At 37.2% G+C, this 25,889-nt stretch overlaps 1 protein-coding gene across 1 annotated transcript in view; it reads right to left on the bottom strand.

The window, feature by feature from the left end:
- TSLIG3B (tRNA splicing ligase complex subunit 3B) overlaps window positions 1-22,666 on the bottom strand; it is a 28,167-nt gene extending 5,501 nt beyond the window's left edge. Inside the window, exons 1-6 of the mRNA XM_004421396.3 lie at window positions 22,573-22,666; window positions 14,661-14,806; window positions 13,405-13,539; window positions 9,473-9,651; window positions 5,954-6,034; window positions 4,999-5,115 (exon numbers count right to left, since the gene is read on the bottom strand). Coding sequence (XP_004421453.2) covers window positions 4,999-5,115; window positions 5,954-6,034; window positions 9,473-9,651; window positions 13,405-13,539; window positions 14,661-14,806; window positions 22,573-22,643 — 729 coding nt within the window. The 5' untranslated portion in view covers window positions 22,644-22,666. The remainder of the gene's footprint in view (window positions 1-4,998; window positions 5,116-5,953; window positions 6,035-9,472; window positions 9,652-13,404; window positions 13,540-14,660; window positions 14,807-22,572) is intronic.
- Window positions 22,667-25,889: the final 3,223 nt, after the last annotated feature.

The following is a 25,889-nucleotide window of genomic DNA, read 5'->3' as shown; positions in this document are numbered from 1 at the left end:
AATAGGCAAACTCAAAGAGACAGAAAGCAGATCATAGCAGTAGTTACCAAGGAAGGGACATAGGGGATATTGGGAATGACTGCTAACAGGTGTGTGTTTCTTTCTGGGGTAATGGAAATGTTCTGGAATGAGACAGTGATAATTGTTACACAATACAGTGCATATACTAAAAACCACTGAATTCTACACTTTAAGATGGTGAACGATATCTCAAAAAATAGGAAATAAATTAAAAATTAATTTTAAAAAGAGTATTGAAATAGACCTTTTAGAGATATGGGACAATGATCACAATATATTCAGTGAAAAAAGCAAACTATAAAATTATACTCACAGTCTTATCTCAATACTAGCACAATAACAGAGAAAAGAAACTAGATTAACCATACTAATAAATATGTATAAGCTTTTTGAAAGGCAACTCTGGAGTATGCATCAAAAGCATTAAAATCATGCATATTCTTTGATAAGAAATTACTTTTAGGACTATATCATGGACATGAACAAAAATTTAGCTGCCAAGGATTTCATTAAATGGTCAAATGAGACAAAATGGAAGGAAACCTCAATGTCAATCAATAGAGTATATGTTTATGAGAAAATATTCTGCAAAGATTTAAAATGCTGTAGAACAATATTTCATGAGTCATTCAACAATATCAGATTCATGAAATAGGGATAAAATAATAAAGATATATTAAATTTAATAAGAAAAGAAAATTCAGGATACAAATCCATATACTCAGATAATAAACTGAAAAGGATCAAATGCAAGGCCAAAATTGACCTATAAATAGCCTAAGAAAAAGTATTTTAAAAAAACCTTCCAGACTATGGAGAAAAGAACAAACAGACAAGCTCCTTATCCTAAAACATGATGAAAAAAGACCAAGATGAGAAGATAAAATATCAAGATATTTCCTCAAGGCATATTTTCTCAAAGTCCCCAAGTTTAAGGCTAGTAAAGAATCAACATGCCCATGAGAGCATGCCACTCTGAATATTTAAAGAAAAAAACATGTCAAAACCAAGTCGTTTTGGATTTCTCTGTAAACTCAGGGCCAACAATAAAAACATCCTCTAAGTCAGTATGTTAAGACACTTTTAATGCACTGCCTTTCACAATTTTCCTTATATTCCTAAATTCCTTTTTACCATTAAAATTCTATCAGGTTACACTGGAGACCCAACATGTATACAACCCCTATAAAGTTTCTGGAGGTCAGTAAAACTGGTACCTCCCTCACATCTGAACTCGATTACATTTCTTGAGGTTAGCAATCATGTCATCTACTTCTTTGGTAACTCACAGCTCTTAGACAATCTGGGCTTCTTGCATACAACAGTCACTTCAGTGACTTGGACACACACACACATCTCTGGAGTTTATCCTAGTGCACATGCAGGACAAAAAACAGGCTTTATCCATCTGAGAAGCTGATTAGGTATTACAGATACAGAACTCTTCTAAAAATGTTCTATACCTAATCATATAGAATATTGAGATGCTCATCCAGAACCAGTTACCATCATATGAGGTGCTAAATAAATGTTTACTGAAAGAAAATACATGAATGACACAGTCTTCAACTCTGCCTTATAGCTATTCTATTACTATGCTAAAAAAATTTTTCTCTGAAGTAATAGTTTTCACCAGCAAACCTGTTCTTTTCTTTTTTTTGTGAGGAAGATCAGCCCTGAGCTAACATCCATGCCAATCCTCCTCTTTTTGCTGAGGAAGACCGGCCCTGAGCTAACATCTATTGCCAATCCTCCTCCCTTTTTTCTGTTTTTCTCCCCAAAGCCCCAGTAGATAGTTGTATGTCATAGTTGCACATCCTTCTAGTTGCTGTATGTGGGACACCGCCTCAGCATGGCGGGACAAGCGGTGCATCGGTGCACACCCGGGATCCGAACCCGGGCTGCCAGTAGTGAAGCGTGCCCACTTAACCGCTAAGCCATGGGGCCGGCCCCAGCAAACCTGTTCTAATCACTGTTCAACTTTCTGTACCTGTCTGCCAGGTATCTGGAAGAGTCTCTATGTTCAACACGCGAGGGAGTATTTCTAGGTAAATGAGTCAAATTGAACACACTAAATTATAAAAAGGTACACATATACTATAACAAAGAGAACAGAAAAGAGGGATACAGATAAGAAGGGAACTAACATCTCAGAAAATGAAATCTGGAGCTGAAAATAGGGGTTAAATCAGTCTATTTGTGGAATAGTCTATTCCTCCAACCCCTGGTGCCATGCTGCCACTCCCCACCCCCGGCCAAAGGAAAACAAATGTGGAGGAAAAATGAGTTTTTCCTTCTTGAAAAAATGAGCAGCTACATAGAAAAGACTTCTACAAGTTGGCATTCCCACTAGCCAGATTCAAAGCTGATGTCAATAATCCTTATCAACGACCGTAGTTCCCAATCAGTTTTTCAATGCCTTGCTCTTAAATATGGAGGGAGAGGGAGAGAGGGAGAGGGGAGAGGGGAGAGGGGAAAGGGGAGAGGGGGAGAGGGGGAGAGGGGGAGAGGGAGAGGGAGAGAGAGAGAGAGAGAGAAGGAAAAAAAAACAAAAAGTTACCCTGGAGGAAACAGAAAACTGAAGGCATAAAAAATTTTTTTTAATTTTTTATCCTCATTCAAGAGGAAAGCACATCTATAAAACAAGGGAAAAAAAAACATGAAACAGAAAAACTCAAAAATCAAAGAAGAATTCCTGGAACTTAAAAAATGACAGCAGAAACAAAAATTCAATATCAAGTACAAAATAAAATTGAGGATATTTCCAAGAAAATGAATCAAAAAGGGAAAGAGAAGGAAAATGAGAGAAAAAATAAAGCAACTTAAGTAGATCTATTCAAGATGTCCAATATCTGACAAGAGTTTCAGAAAAAGAAAACAAAAGGGAAGAAATTAATAAAGAAAAATATAAAAGCTAAGAGTCTACAGATTGAAAAGTCCACCTAGTGTTTAGCACAATGAATTAAAAAAAACCAGACCAACGCATATTGTCAAATTTCAGAACTCCAAGCGTAGAGAAAAGAGCCCAAAAGTTTCCAGAGAAAGATAAAAGGTCACCCAAAAGGACAGAGAACGGCATCAGGTTTCTCAAAAGGAGCACTAAATGTTAGAAAACAATGAAGCAATGCCTTCAATATTCTTAGAGAAAAATGTTTTCAATGTAGAATTTTATATTTACCCAAACTATCAATCAAATGTGACAGCAGAATAAACATATTTTCAGAATGCAAGGATTCAGCAAATCACCTCCTATGCACCCTTTGTTAGGAAGTTATTTGTGGATTTACTACAGCAGAATGAGGGAATAAACAATGAAAGAGGAGGCCGTGGGGTCCAGGATATAGTGGAGTAGCCAAGGATAGCCATGCAAACAGCCAAGATTGCAACTGGAAGATAAAGCTTTTGGGAGGGAAAGTATACAGAAAATGGAGGACACATTAGAATACCTGATTTTAAAAAGTATACTTAAAAAGAAAAAAGCAGCAGCAGCATATGATAGAGAAATACAATGCAAGAAAAAATAAAATCCAATTAGAAGGAAGATGAGACATCTGGTAAACTGAATAATGGCCCCCCAATGTCTACATCCTAATCCCTGGTACCTTTGAATATGTTACCTTGCAGATGCAGATGTAATTAAGTTAAGGACCTTGAGATGGAAAGATTATTCTGGATTATCTAGGCAGGCCCAGTGTAATCATAAGTATCCTAATATGAGAGAGACAAGAGTGTCCGAGACAGCAGAAGGCGATCTGACGACAGAAGCAGAGAGAGATACTGGAAGATACTACAGTACTGGTTTTGAAGATGGAGGATGAGGTCAAGAGCCAAGGTACACAGGTGGCATCTGGAACCTAGGAAATGCAAAGAAATAGATTCTCCCCTGAAGCGTCCAGGAAGAATGCAACTCTGCCAATACCTTCATTTTAAGACTTCTGATCTGTAGAACTGTAAGAGAATAAATGTGTATTATTTAAGCCACTAAGTTTATGGTCATTTGTTACAGCAGCCATAAGAAACCAATACAAGACACCACATGGAGAGAGAGAGAACACATAAGAGCCAAGAAGACAACCAAAACACCCCAGCAGACAGTCAATAGAACCTAGATGTGTGAGACAACCATCTTGGATGTTCTAGCCCAGACCAGGCACCAGATGAATGAAGATGCAAAAGTGATCCCAGTGATACAACATGGGGCACAAGAACTGTCCAGTTAATCCAAAGAATGTAATAATAATATCTGAGAATAAAAGGTACCAGATTTACCCTCCTACCTGAAACAATTCTAAAACTGGACAACCCATGTGAACTAGGGATTTTCAGACACTGGACATCAAGGAGCACAGGACAGTGATCCCTGAAACCAGGGAAGCCAAGGAGGTGAGCCCTATAACTGTTCCAGCTTACTGTCTGGAGAGTTTCTAGACTATGATGCAGGGTGGGTCAGGGGATCCCAGACAAGGTCTGAGTTCAGGTTAAAGGTATAAAATGGGAGTGATGGCAGATAGCTCTCTAGATAGCTATCTGAAGAGATTCATATTTGGGAATGCCCCACCCTCCAACCCCCTCTTCAATTGAAACACACTCCACAGCCTTAAGACACTTTTAAGAAGACTTGTTCAGGCATCAGTATTACCTGTACCTATCCCCATCTCCTGCTTTCTTGACCATTTGCTCACTATATCTATCTCACAGTCTCATATGATGCCCCTTCTTTTATGCCTATCCTTGCATAAATCACAACATCTGTAAGTTCAAAATCAATGTGAAAGATATGGGGAGAAATTAAGATATTTGCAAACAGGGATTTATACAAGACCAGAATGATTACATAAGACCAGCAGTTGGCCTGGGCATGTGAGGCAGACAGAGTGATAATGTGCAAATGTGACAGTTACATAATAACAGACAAGAAAGCCTGAAGAGCTATCAGAGAGTACCACCTGCAGGACACAGATGGGAAAACAGCCTTACCTTTGCTCTATCAGACCATCCAAAAGACTGCACTGTCACATCTAATCGTTTCATCAACATCCGCCGGCGGCACTCATATTCACAGGAAAGAGCATCGTTGATTCTTTCCAGTTGTTTCTAAAGAATTTGGAAACAAAAATCATAAACTTTAGATTCATGATGCACAGAAAAGAAATTTGAAAATTGTGGTCAATACTTCCTACTAATTCAAAAGATATTGTACTTAATGATCATTTTCTGACCCCATGAGACTTTACAGTAAATTATTTATTTATTTATTTTTTTTTTTTAATTAAAGATTTTATTTATTTTATTTTTTTCCCCCCAAAGCCCCAGTGGATAGTTGTATGTCGTAGCTGCACATCCTTCTAGTTGCTGTATGCGGGACTCGGCCTCAGGATGAACGGAGAAGTGGTGCCTCGATGCGCACCCGGGATCCGAACCCGGGCCACCAGCATCGCAGCGCGCGCACTTAACCACCAAGCCACAGGGCCGGCCCAACACAGTAAATTATTTAAATAAAGAGTATTTGATAGAACATTTATGATATTCAGAAAATATTAAACATTAAATTAAACTCTACAATTGGTAGAATTTGCCTCATCTTCAATCAAACATGTTAATTTGAGTGAAACATCTACTTGCTAAGTGTCTGGACGAATAAGGAACAAAAATACCAACAACTTCCCATCTTGTTGGCTTTGAGCTACTATCCTTTTCAAGTCACAACTATGCTAACGTACTGGGCACTATAAATACTCTTGGTTGGTATTTTTAAAATTAATAATCTGATTGAAGAAATGTTAGGACATATTACTCTAGAATATCAATCTATTTTAATTCTCCAAAATAATAAATGCATGCTACATACTGTAAAATCTAGATGTCTAGCTATAAAATTAAGTTGTATTCACTAATTTAATTACATAAAACTAATAAAAGGGGAGAGATTTACCGCCTGTTCCAGATTTAAATCAATTTTCAGCAGTGGTTTTCCCACATGATTTTTCTGGACTTTTGAGAGAATATCTTTCACCTAAAAGTAAATATAAAAGATTGTAAAAATGTATAACCCGAATTTAAAACAATCTTATTCTTGCTTAAAATGTTGTTCTGAATGCTAGAGAATACATAAAATGTAAAGAAGCATTAGTTATATTAATTCAGGCTATAGCATACCTTCTTTTCCAGAATAAGAAATAATGTACATAGACAACTAAAAAACTAGCTACTAAAAGGTTTTACTATAAGAATCTGTGTGCTTTATGTGAAATAAGTTTGGTTTCTTCTTCAGATAGCACTGTCTTACATCCTGGTAACTTCTCAAAAAAGATGCTAAAACCTTTGAAGAGCACATTGATTTCTCTCAATTAAATACTATGTACACATTCTAATTATAAGTATTCCGGTTTCGCTGTTCAGCAAGACAATATAGGATGGCAAGCCCTCTCAATTACAGTCACCATATACATATTTCACTACTTTTGCAAAGCCACTAATTTGAATTACTTGAAACATTTTTATTTTGGTGAACAAGATTAGGCATTTGCTTTTGCTTCAGCAATATCAGGAGTCATTCCAACAATAGCAATTTATCATGAAGAAAATTACTAAGAAATGACAATCTAAGTTGGGCTCACTCTCCTAAGTGGAAAATCCTTCACTATCAAAAGAAAATACTTCAAAACTCAACAAAATATTTAGTTTCTTGGTTATAAAGTAACTAGAGAAAACAATAAAGAGCAGTTCAGATTTTGAGGAGTATAAAGCTTATATAATTTTGGAGGCACTCTTTAAGAAAAAGAATTAAAAACTATGAAGACAAATTAGCTTTGAGGCTGGTGGCAGTAATGGGGAGTGACTGTTAACTGGGCACAAAGTTTCTCTTGAGGGTGACGGAAATGTCGTAAAATTAGATTTTGATGATGGTTGTACTCTGTAAATATACTAAAATCATTGAATTATACACTTAAAATGGGTGAATTTTATGGCATGAATATCTTATCTTGAGAAAGCTATTTTTAAAAAATTAGCTTAGAAAGAACCTGTGCAAATGAGAAGCCCCAAAGCTTTATTAGCAGCACAGCAAATCTACCTCTACAATGATACAATTACTAATATGATTTTTACATATTGTAAAGAATTATCATTTTCTTAAAATATACCATTGCTATCCAACTATTGTAAATACCTCCAATTTTGATTATGTTATTTCATGTATTACTAGAAGTTTTACTTGTAATTCCTCACACAAGAGGGATTCTGAGGCACACTTGTAGTTTCTTACATGTAATCACATTCAGCTCCATTCTAAGAATTTCAACACTAGATAATGGTTTTAGTAAGTTTGAGAATTACTTGTGACAGGCAGGGAGTTAACAGCAGGGACTCTGAGGCTGACTGCCTGGGTTCAAACCTCAGGTCTACCATTACTATTCAGAAACTTGCTTGTCTACTTTATTAAATCTTTCAGTACCTCAGTTTCCTCATACGGCTGTTGTAGATAATAATAGTCCTACCTTATTATAGGTGATGTGAGAATTAAATGAGTTATTACATATAAACATTATTTTCTCTTTTGGTGAAGAAGATTCGCCCTGAGCTAACATCTGTTGCCAATCTTCCTCTTTGTTTGCTTGAGGAAGATTAGCCCTGAGCTAACTTCTGTGCCAATCTTCCTCTATTTTTTATGTGGGTCACCACCTCAGCAAGGCTTGATGAGTGGTGTAGGTGCACACCCAGGATCTGAACCCGCGAACCCGGGCCACAGAAGTGGAGCGCGCCGAACTTAACCACTATACCACAGGGCTGGCCCACATATAAACATTTAGAACAGTAAATGCTATATGTTGTTAATATTACTATAATTACTTTAGATTCACATTTGAACAGCTTCAAGTTAAAAATAATGATCATTTTCTTCCCCAATGGTAACGTGTCTTCTGGACACATCACACGTAGAAGAAAGAAAACACAGAAGTTTTTGCTTTTGATAGGACTGAATGGAGAAGGAAGTCCTTTAGGTAAATATTTGGCTACGACGGCCACAATAACAGCTACCTTATAATTAAACTGCCAGCATGTGAACATAGGCATTACAGCCTGCTTCAAGTAGGCAAAAGAGAGGTTTGGGGATATTGCTAATACTAACTAAACCCCACAAAAGGGACAAGCCTCTTTGGGATCAATACATGGAAGCACTGGAAGATTAGGAAGAGCTCAAAAATCTGTCTCACTTTGAAACAGTTCCAGACATTTTAGCCAATCCCGGATCAGCCTTAATCCAAAGAAAAACAGAAAAAAACTCTGAAGAGTAACTTCTTAACTTCAGAACAATGTTTTTGAGCTGGGATTCAAAGACTTATTCTTTCATTTGCAAGTTCTACCAAAAAAGTTTTTAATATTGTGTTTTCATCTTTTTTTTTTTTTTTTTTTTTTAAAGATTTTATTTATTTTATTTTTTCCCCCCAAAGCCCCAGTGGATAGTTGTGTGTCGTAGCTGCACATCCTTCTAGTTGCTGCATGTGGGACTCGGCCTCAGGATGAACGGAGAAGTGGTGCCTCGATGCGCACCCAGGATCCGAACCCGGGCCGCCAGCATCGCAGCGCGCATACTTAACCACCAAGCCACAGGGCCGGCCCGTGTTTTCATCTTAATAATACTAAAATTCTCTTACATTCATTCAGACAAATCTTTTTATTTTTCAGTTCACAAATTATCAATGCAAGAGTACATTATTCAAAGATTTAGTTTAAAGCAGCATGTCTAAAAATGGAGGTTTGGTAACTATTCTTGAGGGTGAGAATTTTTTTTTCCTTTAAAAATGAATCCTGTATTATTTCCCTGGAGGACTCCTAGGAAACCTAGGAACTAGGCCAGAATTTGGTCTGCAAGAGTAGCATTCTCTCAATATATGGCTCAACTGGGAACAAGGGTAGTTTAATAATTGAAAAAAAAAATTCAAAAAGCTTGAAAAATTTGTGGTTGTTTTTAACTACTTCATCAGGGTATTCATTCATTTATTCACTATACAACAAACACTTATCCACCAGACATTGTGCTTGCTCCCTGCCAAAGACAACCACACTGCACTCCTATTAACAACATCCGTTAAAAAAAATTTAGTTTGCCTTTGACTTTGTAGGATAACTCTACTTCTTTCATTATACTGTATTTCAACCTTGTTGAGGAAAGAGATCCTTAAAATTGTAAAGTGATTTCTATCACGGCAAACTCTCACAAAGCCTAAGGGCATTCACTCATTAAGATCTGATTCTTGAATATTAGCTATAGGCAAGTTAGTTCACATACATATTAAGTCCAAATGTAAAATTTAGTTTACAGGAAGATAAACTTTTTGAAGTTGAATGTACATCTTACACTTAAAGGAAATATTTTCATTTTTAATACAATATTTACATGTTAGCATTCAGTTGAATTTTTGGGAAATGAAAAATAAAACAAATACAATACCTTTGACTCCACTTGATTTAGCATAAGCGGAATGTCAGAAGTTGTTGACTTGGGTACACCAAGGGTATCACAGATAGCTTGAACTTCCTGATAAATTTCACTGTTTTTAGCTAATTGAGAATTTTTACATTTCTTGTTCTGTAATATTTGTAAAGCTTGAAGTTCTGTACTTAAAAATACTACAACAAAAAAAGGGAAAAAGAAATATGTTAAAATGCACAAGAACTCCTTAAAAAATCTCACTTCTGAGTATATATCCAAAGGAAATGAAATCAGGATCTCAAAGAGATCTGCACTAGCACATTCACTGCAGTATTGTTCATAACAGCCAAGATATGGAAACAACCTAAGTGTCCTTCGACAGATGAATGGATAAAGAAAATGTGGTACATACATACAAAGGAATATTATTCAGCCTTAAAAAACAAGGAAATCCAGCCATTTATGACAACATGGATGAACCTGGAGGACACTGTGCAAAGTGAAATAAACCAGACAGAGATGGACAAATACTACATGCTATCACTTTTATGAGGAATCTAAAACAGTCAGACTCATAAAGGAGAGAGGTAGTTGCTAGAGGCCAGGGGAAGGGGGAAACGGAGCTATTAGTTATAATAAGTTATAAGTTTCAGTTATACAAGATGAATAAGGAGACATCTACTTTACAGCATAGTGCCTACAGTTAACAATACTATAATGTATACTTAATAATTTGCTAAGAGGGTAGATCTTATGTTAAATGTTCTTATCACAAAATGAAATAATTCTAAAGAGGGCAGGAGGAACCTTAAAAAAAAAAGGGACAGTGCCCACCCACAAAGAGTTTAAAGTCCATTAGAAGAGACCCACCAGTAAGTCAACAATTTAAGAAAGTATAAGAATATGTAAGACTCTGATTGAGTGCCACCAATTGAAAGACTTCTCCATGTAATCTACACGACACAGTCTAAAGAGCCCACGAAAAGTTAAGACCAATATGTATCAAACTTTGCTTATGAGGACCATGCCAAGGTCCCTCTGATTTCAAAACTTCATTGAAACAGATCATCAGTTCTTCAAACATTTATATTTTTGACAGAACCTTGGCTCAAGTCCGCCTTTGTTCTGTGGAAACGAACTCTACGTAACAGTACAAACAAGAGTTCAGTCTAGTATTTAACATACTGATCCATGCAGATGATAAACAATTGAAAAGTCTTCTTCCCAGCATAGATCCTCAGATTCCCCCACCCCAGAGGCAATCAACATTATTAGTTTCTTGGGTATCTTTTTAGGCATATATGTGTATGTGTATGTACAATTAGAATACATATCTACCATCTATGCATTTTTATTTCTTTTATACAAATAAGAGCATACTATACATGTTCTGCATATTTATCTTAGTGATGATTCCATATCACCACATTTGATCTATTTTCACTCTAATGGCTATATAGTGGTATCACTGCAAAGATGTACCATTTCTATTTAACTACTACAAACAATGCCCTAATGAACATCCTTTTCATGTATCATTGTACACTTAGGGAAATAAATATGTACCCCTAGTCATGGAATTGCCAAGTCAAAAGGCAGGTGAATTTCAATTGTGATACTGAAAATTTGCCCTTCTAAAAGGTTGTACCAGTTAATCTCCTACCACACTCCACTCCCTATAGTATACGAGAATGCTTACTCTCCCAAACTTGTACTATGACTTTTCTTTTTTTTTGGTATTTGCTAACCTGGTAAGCGAAAAATGGTATCCTGTCATTTTATTTTTGTAACTCTTTAATCTTTGAGGGATACTGTGCATCTTTTCACGTGTAGAAGCAACTTTTAAAAAATTTCTTTCTGCAGAATGCCTGTTCACATCTTCTGTACTTTACACATTTTTCCAGTGAGTTTTTCTTCTTGATTTATAAAGCTTTCTACATTGTAGAGAATTTGGTCCTTCTTATTTTGTACATGTTGCAAACACTTCCAAGAAGAACATGAAGAAGCTTATTATATCAATATGTTTTAAAGACAGTCAAACTAAAGATAAAGACGGAACAGATGCTGGTAAGATCCTGAACTGGTAGAACGTTTCTGGAACAAAATATGGCAATATATACCTAGACCAGAGATAAATGTTCATAATATTTTTTAAATGTTCATAATCTTTGCCTAAGTAAAAATATGAACAAAGAAATTAATTCAAAATAGAAAAAATCCAAATACCCCCAAATTTGAAATCTATTGAATAAAAATATCATGTCCATAGCATAGAATGTTATGTAGCAAATTTAAATTTTTTCAAAAAAATATTAAGTGATGGGGAAATGCTTACAATACATTAAAGGAAGAGGAGGAGAAGGAACTGCATCTGTAATAGGATCTCAGTCTTATTTAAACATGTAGGTACAAAGGAAAAAGAGAAAGAAAAGGAAATACACTAGAAAGTCATTTATGATTCTCTCTGGGGAGTGAGATTATAAATGATTTTCTTCTTTATAATTTTATCTACTTTGTAAGATAAGTGTGTAATTTTTTAACATATAACAAAAGCTACCATTCTAACTATTTTCAAGTGTACAGTGGCATTAAGTACATTCATGCTGTTGTGCAACCATCACCACTATCCATCTCCAGAACTTTTTCATCTTCCCCAACTAAAACTCTGTACCCATTAAACACTAACTCTTCATTTCACCTCGCCTCCCGAGCGCATATTTTCATAATCAGGAAAAACTATACCAACTTCTCTTATATCTCCTCTTTACTTTTACTGTACCAGAAACCTATATTACCAGTGTTGCTGAGTTTCTTCGCAACTAAGGCAAAAAGGGAAACATGATGGATTACACAGTTCTCACTGACTGACATAAAGAATAAGCAAGTTCCTCTAGGCCACTGCTTCTTTACTTCCTTTCTGTCCCAATACACCTAAGGCTTAATGACTTCTCATTAATAACAGTGGTTCATTAAATCAGTCACTCACATTGAATGGGAGGAAGATAGGGAAACAGTGCAAGAAATGGGGCAGACACATAATTTTTATCCCCCTCAACACATACAAGGTAATTCAAATGCCAACACTTCTTTCATCACCACTAGTTAAATATATACATAATTTCTGCTCTAATGAAACAAACATTACTAACACTACCGCCTAGGAGGAATACATCACGTGGACCTTTTTATAAATGGTACAACCTAAAATAATAGAAATCTCCAATAACAGATGTTATAAAAATTCTTTCAAATGGTTATTGTTTGTAGAACTTTCAAAAAAGAAATTAAACTAAATTAAAAAATTTTTGAATGGAGCCAACACAAATAAATGTATCTATTATTTACAGTAATTATTTGGATATAGAGTAATCTATAATCCAAATTCACCTCTGACAAAAACAGGCCACACTCACTAGAATTCAAGAGGTCCAAGGGCACCTTTTTTTTTTTTTGACTGATATATCCCTAGTGCCTAGAGCAGTTTCTGGTACAATAGTAGGTGATCAATAAATATTTTTGAACCAACTATCATTCAGTGCCTATCACTAAAAATGAGATCTAATAATCTGTTTAGCAGCCTAGTTTCAGAAAGTTTTAAGATTAAATAGGACTTCAGAGATCACCAACTTTAGCCATCTAGTCATAAATGCTAACAGATGAATTAGGTAAAGAAAAAATTACTAAAATACTGTATAAATCACAAACACAGGGTATTCTATATTGGCCAAATAAATCATAAGTGTTAGAAATCTTAGAAAGTATATTAGTAGCATTTATACTACTTCTATATAAATATGTGAGTCAGTTTCATTTTTTAAGTCAAATATTAAAAGCTTTTAATACAGAAAATGTCTAATGCTTTATTAATGAAATTTCATAAATCTTGACTTGAAAATAACAAAAACCAGATCAAACACATGCATTTAAATGTTTAAAGAAAGATAACTTACATAGAAGTTTCAAACAGTCGTCCTTCTTTTTTAAACGGTCTTTAATATCTCCTGATATGAGTACAGAATATGGACATGCCATTTCTTTTAAAAAACCACTTATCTCAAGCTGGAAGCTTTCTAAATCATCTCTCCCTTTAAAAATAAAAATCATAAAACATTTACTGAATATTTATCATATAATCTGATAATATAAAATCTACCACTAGTTGATTTCAATTTTACATTCATTTCTAAATTTTCACTTTGACATTAAATCTTTACATGTGTGACTCCAAAGCTTAGGTAAAGGTAACCAAACAATTTCTGCATATAGAAGGTAACACTTAAATTTAAGAACATAAGTATCTAATCATGAGATTATAAATATTTTTATGTTTAAATCCCTGATAAGTATTTTCCAATAGACTTTCCATAAAAGGAGATAAACTGAAAATATTTCATGTAACTGAAATATTAAAAGCATTATTATGGCTATAATTATTAACTGGCTTCAGAGCAAATGATATATTTCTATGGATTCAGACAATAAATGCAATCATCTAATTAAGCCTCACTGCTTATCTTTCTTTCATAATCTAATTATGTAGGAACTTGTGTCATAGTTTTGAAGTCAGCTTATTTTAATTTGCTTCAAGTGAATTCGATTAGATTTGGCAAGGAAAAAAACAATTTAAAAGTAAGGATACTTTAGAAGGGAGGGCTAGTTTGTCCCCTAGCAAATGCCCAATGATTTTTTTTTTTCATTTTATTACACTATCTGAAAATCTACCAATGAAAAGACCCACAAGCACTCCAGTTACCAAGATAGTAATGAATTAAACTTTTAGGAGCTAGTACAGAAGTTTTTTTATAAAAGTATTCCCAGGTGAACCCATGTCCTGAGTTACAGCCTTGGTAATACAACTTAAAGATTACACATACTTTAAAAAAAAAAACACCTTAATTCAAAATCAGCAGTATTCAAAAATTAAACTTTTTAAATAATCAAATTCAGACTCAACTTTTTCTAAAGATCAATAGTAAAGTTAAGACAACAGATAAACAGTAATCGTTTATAAATTCATACAAACTTAAGAACCAATTTTGGATTAATATAAAGCTTAATCCAAAGATATTTAATATCACATACTGAAGTTCATAATATTAATGATTTTTCTTTGTACAGGGGCACATTGTAGATAAAACTGTAAATCATAAGCTATCATTTCATTTTACTATTAAACAGAAAAGTAAATAAAACACAATGGCAATACCAGCTGAAGTGATACTTTCTTCCAAGTTGCACAATGATTTTATTTGAGAGCCTAACCAAACACAGAGCTCTGAAAATTCAGGTGAAGACAGTCCACTTTCTGCTGCCTTGGTAAGAGCTTGCTCTTCTAACAGTGGTCCCTTATACCTAGAAAGGAAGACAAAAAAGTTTAGAAAAATAAACAAACAAAAAATACCCTAATACTCTATATCAAGGCCTGTGCCTGTTTTTGTAAATAAAGTTTTATTGGAACACAGCCAATAAATGTATGCATTTTCAGACTGTCTCTGGCTGCTTTCAGCTACAAAGGCAGAGTTGAGTGGTTGTGACAGAGACAGCCAGGAAAGCCTAAAATTTTTACTATCTGGTCTGTTATACAAATGGTTTGGCAATTTCTGCTCTATATAATTAACATTTGGCTTTTTTCCTATATTTTAACATTTTTTAGTAAAATTATCAATTTTAAGAGAAATATTGCATGTAACACAAAGTCAAATAGAACAAAGTCTAACAACATTATACTAGTCACAAGAAGAAGAAAAAAGAGGGGCCGACCTAGTGGGGTAGCAGTTAAGTGCACGCACTCTGTGCCGTGGGGGGGTGGGGGAGGGTTCAGATCCTGGGCGCGCAGTGAGGCACTGCTTGTCAAGCCATGCTGTGGTGGCGACCCATATAAAGTGGAGGAAGATGGGCACGGATGTTGGCTAAGGGCCAGTCTTCCTCAGCAAAAAGAGAAGGATTGGCAACAGATGTTAGCTCAGGGCTGATCTTCCTCACATAGCAAAACAAAAAAAAAAAAGAAGAAGAAAAAAGAAATATAGTGAAAAAAATATGCAAATTTTAAAATTAAAAAATTAAAGCTGAAAAGAACCTATGAGATTATTTCAACCCAAATCATTTAATCATTTATAATTTTATACTCTCAAACACTGCTACAAAGTGTTTTTAATTGGACCTTAAATTTTCTAATCATTTTATACATTATCTTAATTGAATTAGATCGGTTTTCTACTTTTATTTTTCTTTCTGCAACTGAGCTTTTTTTAACATTATAAACTTATAGATTTTAATATATTTGATGGGTTTTAATCCACTGCAGTTATTTTTCTTTTGGTACCCAAATTGTCCTATTCTGTTTAGTGGGAGCCGATTCATGTTGGCCAATGAGTCCTTTGACTTGTCCCCCAGTCTTGGAATACTTCCCTGGTTTTCTGTGACAAGATGTTCCTGCCCTATACCTGTCATCATCCATTTCTCCAAGACGCACTGATTCTTTTTACTGGTATTTAGAGCACACAATCTGCTACTAAAGGTCAGTCACCGTATCTGTACCTTTTTAAGAGAAATTACATCAGGAGTTCATATTGCTATTGCCAATTCAAATTTAGAATTGTACGGTTTTTACTTATTTTGTTTTAAATTTGTATCTGTTTTCTCTTACAATGAAAATCTCTGGTTTCTAATGACATTTATGTAATGCTAGTATATATAAAAATAGATATAAATTACATAGTTTCAGAATAGGAAAATCATCATTATTACTAACAATAAAATTACTGAAAACAATTAATTTTTTTTCTTTGGAATACACTCCAGTAAGGATATATGGAAAAACAATTCCTTTCCATGTAATTAAAGCACCTACTCAATATATTGATAGACATTTGTTTCATTTTGCTTTTGATTTTTAGGGATTTGTCTGTCTTTGTTTTGATTTCATTTTTATTTAATTTGCTTTATAATTATGTAAAACGTTTATATGGGCTCAGACTAATCTACAAAACAAGGTACATTCAGACAAATCTAGCTTGCAATCTTAATCTTGTTCCCTCTACTCTGTTGCCTCCCTCCCCCATAGGTAACCATATTTATTAGTTTTGGGTTGTCATTCCCATGTTGAATATAAATATAAATACAAACATATATTTCTCCTTTTTTAGATAAAAGATGGCCTACTATTGATAATAACAACAATAAACAAACACATAGGGACAGAGATTGGATTGGTGGTTACCAGAGGGGAAGCGGGGAGGGAGGAGGGTGAAAGGGATAATTCGGTACATGTGTGTGGTGATGGGTTGTAATTAGTATTTGGGTGGTGAACATGATGTAATCTATGCAGAAATAGAAGTACAATGATGTACACCTGAAATTTTTACAATGTTATAAACCAATGTTACTGCAATAAACAAAAAATTAAAAAAAAATAAATAAAAAAGAAGGTGGCCTACTATATACTGTTCTATTCTTTGCTTTAAACACAGACACACTCACACACACATACATTTACATATCCCAGAGATCAGCCGAGATACTACTCAATCATTTTTATAGTTGTATAGTACTCCACAGTCAGGATGCACATTTTATTCACTACGCCCCCAGTGAAAGACATCTGGGTTGTTTGCAGTGTGTTGCTATTACAAAAAAATTTGCAAATTTTTGTCAGTGTATATCAAGGGTAGTTTCCTAGAGGTGGGATTGTTGGGTGAAAGGGTAAACGGATATGTAACTTTGCTAGATTCTATTAAATTTTCCTCTACAGGGGTTGTACCATCAAAGTATGAGAGTACCCACTCCCCTCTAACTCACCAAAGTTGTCAAACATTTGGATTTTTTACCATATGGTATTTACATTCCTCTTATGAACAACGGTGTACATCTTTTCATATATTTAAAGGGTATTTGCATTTCTTTTTCTCCGAATTCTCTGGTCATATCTCACGAAGGATGAGTATTTTCAAATCCTCATTTTGCAGGTAAGAAATTAATAAGGCTTAACAAGGTTAGGATACTTGCCTCAAGTAGCAGGTAAGGCCCAGTGCTAGGTTTATATTTATATGTAAATTTACTTATAATTCATTTACTCTTTACAGCAATGCTTTGAAGTTAGTATTATGCTAATTCTGTAGGATCGGAAGATAAGTGATGACCCTAGGATTTAAATCCAGATTTCACCCTAAACGATCCATGTGAACTCTTAAAGTTCTGTCTGCACTAACAAGTAAACTAAGCAAATAAGCCGGCCGGTGATGCAGCCAGGTAAAGGCAGACCTGGGACTAGACCACTGTCCCTGCTCCTCCAGCCAAGACTGGTTCCTCTCTGCGTTACCTTTCCTCCACGTCTTATAGTGCCTCTCACTGAGATTTAATAGTAAATGTCTGATTTCCCCCTACTTCCTTTCACTTCAACAATAAAGCAATAATCATAAACTCTTGAATAAACTTAATTCATATTGTTGGTGATAAGTTATTTTTATTGAAAGGCCAATCATAAAATTCAACAAAATTGATTAAATCATCAAAAGTACTGAATTTAGAGGGGACCCTCCCCCCAATCCTTAATGTCTCAGCTCATCAAATCAGGTAAAACTTAAAAGAAAAAATAAATGCATTTAACAAACCTCAACAGCTAATATAACAATCATAATCATAATAGCAACTAATATTTACAAGCTACTCTTACACTAGGCCAGTGCTCTGTGTTTTATATATATTACCTCATTTAATTGCCACACTATCCTATAAGATAGTTAATATTATGGGGGGGGCCGGCCCGTAGCATAGTGGTTAAATTCACATGCTCCGCTTCAGCAGCCCAGGGTTCACGGGTTTGGATCCCGGGCATGGACCTACCCACTGCTCATCAGGCCATGCTGTGGAAACGTCCCACACAGAAAATACATAAGGATTGGCACGGATGTTAGCTCAGGGACAACCTTCCTCAAGCAAAAAGAGGAAGATTGGCAACAGATGTTAGCTAACAGCCAATCTTCCTCACCAAAAACAAAAAAAAAAGATAGGTAATACTATGCTCTAGTTTGTCCTATATATTATTTAATTAGGAAAGTGCTACTCTTATTCCAAACACTGGGGACACCTCCGCTCAGGCCTAGGCTCCCCCAAAGCCATGTACACTGGAACCACAGTTGCTGGTCTGACAGTACTTCAAGCTGGGTGATCCAAATCTTCAGGCCATTAGCGCCACTGGCTAACCTCCACAATTTTCTATTTGCAGCAGCCAGCATAAAATACGAGACTCTTTGCCCCTGTCATTTACCCACCCTACTGACTTGCCTCTAATCCAGCTCTTCACTTCTCCTTGCTTCCCAAATTCTTCTACTATGTTCCATCCATAAATAACTCTCCTAGATTGTCGATCTCTTCTCAGAAGGATTATCCCTACCACCTGTAGCTTGGGCTATTTTACACTCTCAAGTTCCTCAAGGTCAGGTGGTAGAGTTTTTGTCCTTGCCTCCCAATACTGCATCCATATCATTGCTCCCCCATTATCTTATAAATATCTCCTGCTCTCTCCAGGCTCAGGCCAGGCAGATGTGCCATCCTCTTTCTCTTGTGGTTTTCATCTAGCAATCTCTTGGACACTCTCCCGTATTCCCTGTGCTCAATTTTCCTCTCCATCCCTATTTTTGGCATTATACTGAGTTTCTTGAAAGTCCGTATGTATATCCTATCCAATACCCTGAGCGCTCAATTCCCTAACTTCTTCTTTTCCAACCTCGCCACTACATGTCAGTGAGCCAACCCTGAGATCTTGCCATCACCTGGAACTAATCCACCTCCGAAATCACTAATTCAAACACGTCACTCACTGACCACAAACTACTACCTATAGTTTCAGCTGTTCTTTTGACCACTCTTCTACAACTATTTTTTGATCTCACCTCTATCTCCATTCCGTTGGTCCCTCTGTATTTACCAGCTGTCTTCACTTTCTTTCCTATCCAATTTAGATCCCAAGGTGTACCACTTCATTTTGGTGCTCAATACCTACTGAAGTGACCAGCCCTGTGGCGTAGCAGTTAAGCGTACGCGCTCTGCTGCTGACAGCCCAGGTTCGGATCCCAGGTGCGCACCGATGCACCGCTTGTCAGGCCACGCTGTGGCCGGCATCCCACATAAAGTGGAGGAAGATGGGCACGGATGTTAGCTCAGGGCCAGTCTTCCTCAACAAAAAGAGGAGGATTGGCATGGATGTTAGCTCAGGGCTGATCTTCCTCACACACACAAAAAATACCTACTGAAGAAATGAATCCTTGAGACCGTCATCTCCTTCACTCTAATATCCAATCAATCACTAAGTCCTGTAATGAACTTCCTTCCATCTCCACTACCACTAACAAACATAGCTTCTTGCCTAGACTACTAACTAAATTCTCCACTCCATTCTCCACCTTCCTAACAGAGGTAACTTTTCAAACTAGACATGTAATCACTCTCTTTTCTATTTAAAATCCTCAAGCATGAGGCACCGCTGTTAGGACAGAGAACACAATCCACAACACAGCCTAAAAGGGGCTGCATGCCCTGGTCCTCTCCGAACTCGCCAATCTAGTCTTCCACCACTCTGGCCCTTGCTCTCTGCCCTCCAGCCACATTAGCCTCCTTCCAGTTCTTCTAATACAGCATGCTCCTTCACACTTCGAGGTCTTTCATAGTTTGTTCTCACTGTAAGGACACCTGTCTTCCTTTCCCATCTAACTTCACCTAGTTAACTCCTATTCACCCTTCCTGTTTCAACTCAAAGGTCAATTCCTCAGGACTCTATCACTAACCCCTAAGACTACATGGGTTCTCTTGTCATGTTATCTTTTCCTATAAAGCCATTACAGTTTACAAATATTTGTGGGATCATGTCTGTTTCTCCACTACACCGTAAGCTCCACAGGGACAGGGACCGAGTCTATTTGGCTCACCACTGACTTCACAGAACAGTGTCTGCTAGAGTTGTGCTCAACAAATATTTAAATAAACTTCCCTCCATAATGGTGGTTCTCAACCTTGGCTGTGAAGCTTTTTAAAAATACGCAAGCCTATACCACACCCCTGAAGATCATGCTTCAGTCAGTTTGTGGTATATATAACAGACTGGAATATTTTTCACATGCTCCATGTCTGATTCTGATGCATAACCAGGTTTGAGCTCCACTGTTCTACAAAATCATAGACTGTTGGAACTGAGAGAGACTTCTGAAATCATCTGCTCCAGCCTGCCCCTTTCACAGATGAGGAAATTAAGTTCTTCCTACCTTGTTTTCAGTTATAACATACTATGTCAATATATTGCTCTTTCACAGAGATTTTTGGTTTTAATTTCTCCCTTTAATGTCCTATTTTATCTGACAAACTGAAGTACTTTCACTGATATCCTAAATGTTTTAATCACAATAGAAAATACATTATTCACAATCTACACAGATATTTTAAAACACAGTGTTAATTACAACACATATTGTAAGTAAACTACTCTTTTTTCACATCTCATTACCATTATAGGAAAATTCAAACTTCAAAATCTTGTGCTCAGATAAGGAAAAAATCAATTCTAAAGTGTGTAAACTGTTTTACTTTCCAATATTCCATATTGAATAATCTGAAACTAATTTTCCTTGATAAAAGTCAAGATTATAGCAAACCTCATTTTTCAAAACACCTATTATAAACAAAAATTCAAGGAATGAAGGAAGAAAAAAGCACTGACTTTATCTTTTTCATAAACTACAGAATCCCACTATTTTTATCTAGAGTACTTGGAAGCTCAAACTGCTTGGGGACTAAATACTTCTATTAAGTATTTTAACTTCTTGTTTTGGTTACTTCCTTAACTGAGTTAAGTGAAAATTTCCAAGAGATTTCACAGAAGGAGAAATGCCCCCTAAATAATCTCCAGTTCTATTCTTTCATTTGACAAACATTTATTCAGGATCTACTAAGCTGCAAGACTCCGTAACATTGGGTCATCGCAAAGTAGGTATTATCAGGGTCCAAAAGAAGCAGCTGACAGAGGAGCGAGAGCAGTTTTAGGAAAAAGTAAAGTGGGGTGGAGGGTTTCAAGCTTCACAGTAGCACTGCAGAGGCCCAGCCATCCCATTCATCAACTCCAGCACCGGGGGGCAAACAATTGTGCAGATGGCGCCAATCTCTTTAATTAACATGTATTTTTTGACTCGCAACTATCTGGCCCTATGCTTACCTCTGTGCACTCTTTCCTTTGAGCTTTTCTTCAATCATTTACCCATTCGCTCAACCACTATTTATTGTGCAGACCCCGTTGGCAGGTAAGGCACCTGTTTTCCCGGAGCTGACTTGTAGGGCTGGGGGGCGGGACGGGAATCAAGAGACAATAAATAAATGCGCAGGACACGATAATTTGGGATAGGGCCAAGGGCTGTGAAGAAAAATAGGATGAGGCTGAGGGCAAGGCTACATTGCATGTGTTGATCCCCATGCCTGGAAGGGTTAGCATCATCCCAGGAGTTCCCACAGCACTGACGACTCTGAACGGTAAATACCGGTCGACTCTTTGTAGCCCCGGCTATGTTAGCTACTAGGAATCTGAAAACCGTCTTTTTGGCCTGCCTAGCACATAAATATGCATTTCATGAATACACATTAACACCCAGTTAATACGTTGTTAACAAACGGATGAAACGGTTGAAGGGACTCGCAATGGAGAGTCGCTGCCCGGCCCTAATTAAGCCCCAGGCGGCACCCCGTAAGAGACGACAGTCCCCAGGTACGGCCCGCGCTCCAGCACCTCCCTCTGCCCCGGGCGCAACACCGACGTCACACCGCAGCCCCGCGGGGCTGGCCACGCTGCCCGGAGGACCGGCGCCCGCCAGGCCGCTGCGCGCCATGGCCGCGGGGCTTCCAGACGAGGAGTCTGGAGGAGGGGGCCCCGCGCCCCCGCTCTGCGGCCCTGCTCCACCCCCCAAACGGACCTCTCTCCCGCCGCCCCCTTAACTCCGTCGGCGCCGGAGGGAGCGCGGCGGGGAAGGAGGCCGGCCCGGAGCTTCCCGAGGCCCGCGGAAGCCCACGCGGAGGGGACTGCCACAGCCAGGCGGACGGCGAGCTCACGTTGTCGGGGGAAAGGCGTCCCCAGGGATACTCACCCCAGCGCCTCCAGGGTGTCCAGCACGTCCCCCTCCATGGTAGGCTCGGGACCAGGCTCCGGCCCTCTCATGGTCCTTCGGCCCAACGCTGTTCGGCGCTCTAAGGAGCCCGCCGGAAACCGGCGTCACGGCGCCAAGGTTCCGGCCGCGGTCTCCACCAGGACCGCCTAGGAGCCCCTGTGACTGGGGGCTCAAAGGTTCCCGGCCCGGAGGTGATGGAAACTCAGGGCCTAAAACCCCTCGATGTAACAATATTTTTTAAAAAAATAATAATAACAGTAAGTCATAGCAATAAAAAGGCTGCTTCGTGTTGGGTCTTATCTGCGTCTTGAAATCAATCTTAGCAAACTTTGTGATTCTACCCAACTTATTCTCAACCTATCAGATTCCGGACCTCTCATTTTATAAGAAAAATCCTGAAATGAAATAATTATTATCTTGAACTAAAATTGGTACGTCACATCATGGACCTACACATATAATTTTAAAATCAACATATAGGGCAATGCTTCAACTTTACAGAGGAAATAAAGGGAAGGTAATTTATAACAAAATAATATTTCATTATGAAATGAGGAAGATCAATGAAGTGGTCAGATGCTTGCGTCTATCTGTAGAATCTTCTTAAACACACGTATAGACTATGAGTTGTATTGCTGACAAAATATAGGGGAGTCGTATAAGAAACAAAAATAGCATGGGCAGAGGAGAGCAGTTGATGTGCCTTTCCATAATTGTGACTACCTCTCCCTCAAGTTCCAAACAAAACACAATATTCCCTCTGTGTAGTCTTCATGGAGAATTCAGTCTCTATCTAAATGATGCAAAAAATAATTTAGGGTTCATAGTAAAAGAGAGTCGGGATATAGGGTCAAATCACTGTTAGCAGTTATATCACCAACATGAATATCCGGCAGGACTGTTGAAAGTTGTGCAACACACATAACTGTTGGTCCTTGTAAGGGACTGTCCCCTGCCTTGCAGAATACATAATAGCATCCTTAGCCCCAATCCACTGACAGTTAGTAATGCTCTCACCTCCCTAATCATTGTTACAAAATTAAAGCTTACTTATAAATTTATAAAGCCCCCTGAGGGAAGCTTGCCCACAAATTTGAATAAATAGAGCAGAAACAACTGCTCTATCATATATCATAGGCTTAAGTATAAAATTATTTGCAGTTTAATGTATCTGAATTCATCTCTAAACCAGAGACAATGTATGTTCTGAGTGGTTATTGCCTCCCTCAAAGAATTGAAGAGTCAAAGAAAGTACTATTCTTAGTAATCTTGGGGAAAAAAATCTCTGTAAAAATCAAATAGAAATGAGGCAACTGTTCTTCATTAATGTTGATCTTGAGTATTCTGTGGCTGTTTTTCCTAAAAAATAAATAACAAAACTGAATCACAGAAAAAAAGAAAAGATTAAAAATACAAAAAAACCACATGACAGATACATGGGAAAGGTAAAAAGGTCTAACAGTAATTGGACTAATTGGACTCCAACAAAGAGACCACTGAGAAAACTGGGCAGAAGCAAGAAGAGATTCTAGCCAAGAATTTTCTGCCAAAAGGTATCATGCCACTGATTTGAAAGCTCTACTAACGCCAAACAGCATAAATACAAAGAAAATCACAATTTAGGAAAATCTTAGTATAAATGCTAAAAGCAAAAGATAAGGGGAAAATCTTAAAAAGCAACTTGAGAAAAAAAAATCAAACTTCAACAATAGAATCACAAGCTGATTTCTCAAGAGAAACAACGGAAGTAAGAAAATAATGGAATAACATCTTTCATATGCTAAAGAAATAACCACAAATCCAGAATTTTATACACAGTGAAAATATCCTTAAGAAATGAAGAAAAACTAAAGATGTTTTCAGATAAACAAAAATTGATGTAAATTGTTGCCAGCAGACTCACTTGGAAGGAAATATTAAAAAGAGTTCTTCAATAAAAAGAAAATAATCCCAGATGAAAGTACAATAATGCCAAAAGAATGAAATATACTGCTGGTGTAGGATTCCAAAAAGGAAATCCAACTCCAGTCTCGGGAAGGCGCGGACCCACAGACACAGGAGACCGAGCTTGATGCAAATGCACGAGGTTTTATTAAGCGGAGCTCCGGGTCGACACGTATCTCTCGCAGGAGACAGAGGGGTCGACCCCGAACCTTAAGGGGCAAGCTCTTTTATAGGATTCGGAAGCATAAAGCAGGAAAAGGTTGGCGCGGTCTTACATGATTGGCTAATTTAAAACATTTAAACAGTTACATTTTATGGCGCGAATTGCTATGGCGCGAAGCAATTATCAGGTTACACACACGCGTCCCCATCTGGACCCCCTCCACCCCGACCCTCCCAAACTTATCCCTCTGGAGCACTCTCTTGTTCTCAATTTTCCCCGAACAGTTTAGGGCGAGTCTTCTATGAATAGAGTCAGTCAGGATCGATAAACGTTCCCCCTTATACCAGGAATCCTTAGGGTGTGGAGGTGCCTGTCTCTAAGGTATTAACTTTTAAATTTTTAATATAATTTACTTCCTTCACTGGAAAGGGTAAATATGTGAGTAAAACTAATGAATATCAAGTGTTCAAAACAACAATAGTAATGTCTTGTGAAATTTGAAATATAAAGACAATGCAGGGGGCCAGCCCAGTGGCTTAGTGGTTAAGTGCCCGAGCTCCGCTTCGGTGGCCCGGGGCTCGCAGGTTCGGATCCCGGGTGTACACTGTCACACTGCTTGTCAAGCCATGCTGTGGCGGCATCCCACATATAAAGTAGAGTAAGATGGGCACGGATGTTAGCCCAGGGCCAATCTTCCTTGGCGAAAAGAGGAGGATTGGCATCGGATGTTAGCTCAGGGCTGACCTTCCTCACACACATACACAAAAAAAGACAATTCAAAAGGAGAGTTAAAGAACAAATAGCATTGAAGAACTATAAGGTTCTTCTGTTGTCTACGAAGTGGTAAAATAACTAGTTTATGGTAATAAATAAAAGTTGCTTGCCTCCATCATTAGGGTAATCACTAAAGGAATAATCAAATGTTACCTAACTAACAGCTAAGACAAGGAGAAAATAGAATAATGGAAAAAAACACTTGAAAAATCTTTAAAAAGGCAAAAAAGGAGAATAAAAATTTAAACCATAAGATAGCTGAGTAGCAGTATTAATATAAAAAATAGCTATTAATGCAAGAAGTATTTCAGAGAGACTTAAATGGAGACATTTCATAATGATTCTGTTGTCAAGACAACAGAAAGCTATAACAATCCTAAATATGTATTTGTTTAATAACCAGCCTCAAAATACA

Source organism: Ceratotherium simum, chromosome 3 (assembly GCF_057802395.1).
Source record: "Ceratotherium simum simum isolate JZ-2026a chromosome 3, ASM5780239v1, whole genome shotgun sequence".
NCBI lineage: Eukaryota > Metazoa > Chordata > Mammalia > Perissodactyla > Rhinocerotidae > Ceratotherium > Ceratotherium simum.
This window is presented reverse-complemented; position numbering and strand designations above follow the sequence as displayed.